Source organism: Carlito syrichta, unplaced genomic scaffold (genome assembly GCF_000164805.1).
Source record: "Carlito syrichta isolate Samal-C Ts95f unplaced genomic scaffold, Tarsius_syrichta-2.0.1 Scaffold126899, whole genome shotgun sequence".
In the NCBI taxonomy this organism is placed as follows: Eukaryota; Metazoa; Chordata; class Mammalia; order Primates; family Tarsiidae; genus Carlito; species Carlito syrichta.
Genome location: NW_007070995.1, coordinates 6,828 through 11,424, shown reverse-complemented (window position 1 = coordinate 11,424; position 4,597 = coordinate 6,828). Strand labels below are relative to the sequence as shown.

General features: G+C 60.4%; 1 protein-coding gene across 1 annotated transcript in view; it reads left to right on the top strand.

Moving 5' to 3' along the window:
* The window catches only part of TMEM214 (transmembrane protein 214), a gene marked incomplete at its 5' end in the record, with an annotated part of 5,975 nt that extends 3,798 nt beyond the window's left edge, over window positions 1-2,177 (top strand). Inside the window, 7 exons of the mRNA XM_008048854.2 lie at window positions 25-73; window positions 222-335; window positions 501-618; window positions 1,159-1,255; window positions 1,358-1,526; window positions 1,636-1,787; window positions 1,922-2,177. Coding sequence (XP_008047045.2) covers window positions 25-73; window positions 222-335; window positions 501-618; window positions 1,159-1,255; window positions 1,358-1,526; window positions 1,636-1,787; window positions 1,922-2,048 — 826 coding nt within the window. The remainder of the gene's footprint in view (window positions 1-24; window positions 74-221; window positions 336-500; window positions 619-1,158; window positions 1,256-1,357; window positions 1,527-1,635; window positions 1,788-1,921) is intronic.
* Window positions 2,178-4,597: the final 2,420 nt, after the last annotated feature.

Sequence of the window (4,597 nt, the reverse complement as noted above, 5' to 3'; positions counted from 1 at the left end):
GCAGCCGTTGCGCTTCCCCCACAGCCTGCTGCTGGAGCACTTGCTCAGCTCCTGGGAGCGAATTCCCAAGAAGGTGATTGCTGGGAGGGGTTGGCAGGCTGCGCCGCGCCGGCTTCCATCTCATATCCCCGGCTGCCACCCTCCCCCAGAAGGGCCGCTGTGTCCGCTTGGCGTGAGCACGTGGGTCAGGCCTCGTGTGCTTAGCCGGACTCGCCCCCTAGGTGCAGAAGTCTTTGCGGGAAACCATCCAGTCCTTCGTGCTGGCCAACCAGGAACTGCTGAGGAAGGGCAGCGGCAGCCACCCAGACGTTGTCGCCTGTGACGTGGCCTGCAAGGTGCCACCCAGCCCTCCAGCCCACATCCCATTCTGGCATGCGGGGGGAGGGGGGCTGTACCACACTTCCTCGCCCGCCCCAGGAGACCCTGCCACCTCAGGGTTCTTCCTGGAAGGCCTGGCGGAGTCTTTCACAAGCCAGGACCAACCCTCTCCCTCTCCCCAGGGCCTGTTGCAGCAGGCTCGGGGCCCTCGGCCACCCTGGACACGACTGCTCCTCTTGCTGCTGGTCTTTGCCATCGGCTTCCTGTGCCACGACTTCTGGTCCCACCACTCTTTCCAGGGTAGGCAGGCGCTGGTCGGCCAGCGAGACGATGGCTGGGCGGGGCACAACTGTCGTAGCACACACCACAGCAGCTCCGCTGCCCGATGTCTATCCTGACCTGTCCCAGGTCTCACTTCTGCAGTGAGCACTTCAGACAGACGGGACATTCCTCTCCAGGTCAGCCTGGGACTCTTCAGCATAGAAACATTTGTGTTTTCATGTCACCACTTGAATAGGCACCATCTCCTTTTACCTCCTGAGGAAGCTCAGGCTCAGAAAGAGCAGATGTTTTCAGGTCACAACTAGCAAGGAGAAGGGCAGACCCTCCACCGGAGGCTTCCCTGCAGTGCCATGTCTGCTTGCTGGCTCCTCGAGGGAAGGGCTCTGCCCGCTGCCCTGCGTGCCTTCCACCCAGCAGCTCCAGGGCAAGCTAGACAGCCCACGATTTGGTGACACACTGGAGCCCTGCCCAGTGCCGCCAGCTCTGGGCCCTGGGGTATCCGTCTCCCCCAGTCCCTACCCATTGCCCTCCCAGCTCACCAGAGGCCCCTTTACTCAGCTTCCCTTGCTGGCCGGGTGCTTCAGTCATCTGGTTTCTTGCCTGCCAGCCAACGAGTGTGTGCCACAATCCATTCCTACAGCCTGCGAGGCTACAGGTGAGCTCCTGAAGGGGAGGGGAGGGAGGAAGGCTGGGCTGCCACGGTCCCACCGTCCTTGGGGCACTGCACTGGAGCCTCAACCCCTCCCACCTTCTGCAGCTGGCTGGAGGGGACTGTGCCCGTGTGGGGCGCCCACTTGCTCGCCGCCGTGCGTCCCAGCTTGCAGCTGGCCTGGGCTCACGCCAACGCCACGGTCAGCTTCCTCTCTGCCCACGGTGCCTCCCACCTTGCCTGGTTCGGCGACGGTCTCGCCAGCCTCTCCCAGAGGGTAAGCCAGAGGCAGCTCGCACGAGGACCAGTCTCCTGGGGGCGGCCCCCACAGCCGGGTCCTGGGGCCATCCCGGCCCCCAGCACTCTGACGCTGTTGTTCTCTCCAGCTGCAGACCCAGCTGCCGGACTGCCTGAGCCAGCCGCTCCACGCCCTCAGTGAGCTGCTGCTCCTCCTCCACCAGGGCGTGCTGCTGCCGCTGTGGCACCTGTCACTGGAGGCCCTGGCCCAGGCCCAGGAGCACTGCCACAAGGCCTGCAGGTGATCCCCCCCCCCGGCTGTCCTGCCCCGCGTGCAGGCGTCTCATGCCAGTCTCCCACTGCCCTGGCTCATGTGGCTGCTGGGTGGGTCATGGGTCTGAGCTGCGCCCCCCCCTGGCCGTCTGCTTCCTCCAGGGACGAGGCGACCTGGAACTGTGTGAAGACTCAGCTGAGCGAGGCTGCCCGCCGGGCCTGGCTCTGCCTGCAGGACATCATGGTAGCCTTCCTGAACTGGGTGCTCACTGTGATTTCCCAGCAGTAGGTCCTGCCCCATGGCCGCCAGGTCCTGCGTGCGCCAGCTGCCCGAGACTGCTGGGAGGAGTGGGGGTCGTCCTCTCTGGTGTCGGAGCTCTGTCTCCGAGCAGGTGGCCAGCTGCCTCTGCGCCAGTTTCCCCATTCGCTGCCTCCCCCAGCCACTGATCACTCTGGCCCCATGTGCACAGCTCCAGCCTCTGTCCTCGGGCTGGGAGCCTCACAGCTCCACTTCGCCCAGTCTCACTGCTGAGGCCTGAGACAGCCCCCGTCCGGAGAGACGGGGTCCCGGCAGGTGGCTTCTGCTTCTGCAGACTTGAGCAGCCTCATTCCCATCCTTGCTCACTTAAGCCACCACGGGAAAAGGAAGGGGGCCAGAGGTCTCTGAAGAGGATAGACCTACACAGGCAGCAGCAGCTGCGCCTCCGCCCAGCACCTGGGTGTGGCTGTCAGGGGATGGAATGGGGGAAACGCCTCACCCCAGAGAGCCCGGCTGAGGCCCTTCGCAGCCCTCCTGGCCCCCCCCCCGGCCCTGCTTCCTCCACTGCCCACCCTGTTTGGAGAGGAGGACCCAGGTGCATCGTCTCGTGCCTCGGGCCCAAGGGACCTTGCATCAGCCTGTTGGGGCAAGATGCGGGTTTGGTTCTTGGGTCTGCCAGGTGGAATAAAGGACACAGATTCGATTTCTGGCATTCCTTCCTGCATTCTCATGCAGCAACGCCCACGGTTCTGAGCAGGACAGCATCTTTGTGCCCTACTCTCCTGGGGTTGGCTGCCATGCTGTACTCGAGCCCTTGCCTGAAGGCCGCACCATCAGTCTAGAGCTTGGCCTACTGTGGGTTCTCGACCCCTGCTCCCCTCGGTTGTCTAACCTGTTGCGCTGATCCATGTCCCAAGAAGGGCAGAGGGAGTCTCCTTGGGAATTCTCAGCCAGTGGTCAGGGGTGCCCTTTTCTTCCAGGACCTGGTTTATTAAAGCATTTGTTAATAAAGCAGTGAGGGAAGGACGTGAACCCAGGGTTTGTCACCAAAGCCCCTTCTAATTTTTGGTCTGAGGCCCTAAGTCTGATAACCACACTGGCTTTTCAATTCTCATGTCATCTCTTTCCTTTAGTGTCCAACTCCAGCCAGGTCTGCCGCACACTCTGACTCTGGCTGGTCTCGTTTCCCTCGCAAACGCCTACCGCAGTTAGCAGGGATGACAGCCAGTCCACCTTACCTTGGGCTGCCTAAGACTCCCTGGCTTTTCCAGGCTGAGAGTGTAACAAAGCAAGTTAGGAAACTTGACAGGAAGTGAAGTGGTGAAGACGACATTATCCTCAGACTTGGCCCATGGGCAGAGTGCTTGCTCTCCTAGTTGCAGTTGGCTGTTTTTCTGGAGGCAAGAAACCCCCCGTCAAGAGCCAAGACCGGGACTGCTGGGCAGGGTAGCGCCTGTTTTCCAAGCAGGTTGGAGAAGGCGGGGGTGGTCAGCTGGGTTCGCTGCAGCACAGGGAAAGCAAGACGGTGCCGTTCCAGCTTGTGGTGAGGCCAAGGCCACTGGGCTGGGTTCTGTGTGCCCAGCAACTTGGGGCATGCCATGAGTGCTGGACTGGCAGCTAGTGTGTCCTGTACTGACCTGGATTCTAGTGCCGCTCTGTCAGCCTGGGTGCAGCGTTTTTCTCCATCAGCCTGGATTAGCTGGGGCCTCCACACTGAATTTGGTTGGCTTTATTTGATAGGCACAGTCTTTTGGACCAGTGTTAAAATTGTCCAGTCCAAAGACTGGCCCAACACCACCTGCTCTTCAAAGCAAAACCAGTTATCTCGATTTGGCAGAGCTGCCAGCCTACAAGTCCAAGCTGAGCCAGTAAATGACCATGTGGACTAGCAAGTAACAACAGGGGTGCTGACAGGCAGGCAGGGGGACTGTCACTGTGGGTCCTGTTGTCCGAAAACGGAAGGAAGCTGACACCATGGTCGCATCTGGACATAACTGCCAAGGTCCAGCCGGTGGCATCATGGGGTGAGTGGCTGTCACCACCTACGTGCCCATTCTCACGTGGGCCTGAGAGTCACGCACGGCCTGAGATACTCCTTTCTATATCCTAAGTCTCGAGTTTCTGCATTCTGCATTCCTCTGGTGGTTTCTGTGTTCATACCATCCTCCGGGTGCCACCACCAGCCAGGCATGGTGGTGTGCGCCTGCAGTCCCACCACTCTGGGAGGCTGAGGTGGGAGAATCATATGCACGCAGGAGTTCCAGGCTGCAGCGAGCCATGATGGCGCCACCACACCCCAGCCAGGCTGGCAGAGCAAGATGCTGTCTCTAAAGCATAATAGGGGCCGGGCATGGTGGCTCAGCCTGTCATCCCAGCACTTTGGGAGGCCGAGGCTAGGACTGCCTGAACCCAGGTGTTTGAGACCAACCCGGGCAACTTGGTGAGATCTCATCTCTACAATAAACCTAAAGCTAAATTTTTGGGTGTGGTGGTATGCATCTGTAGTTGGAAGAGTGATGTTGAGCATTTTTTTCATGTACTTAACCATCATTATGTCTTCTTTGGTGAAGTGTCCATAC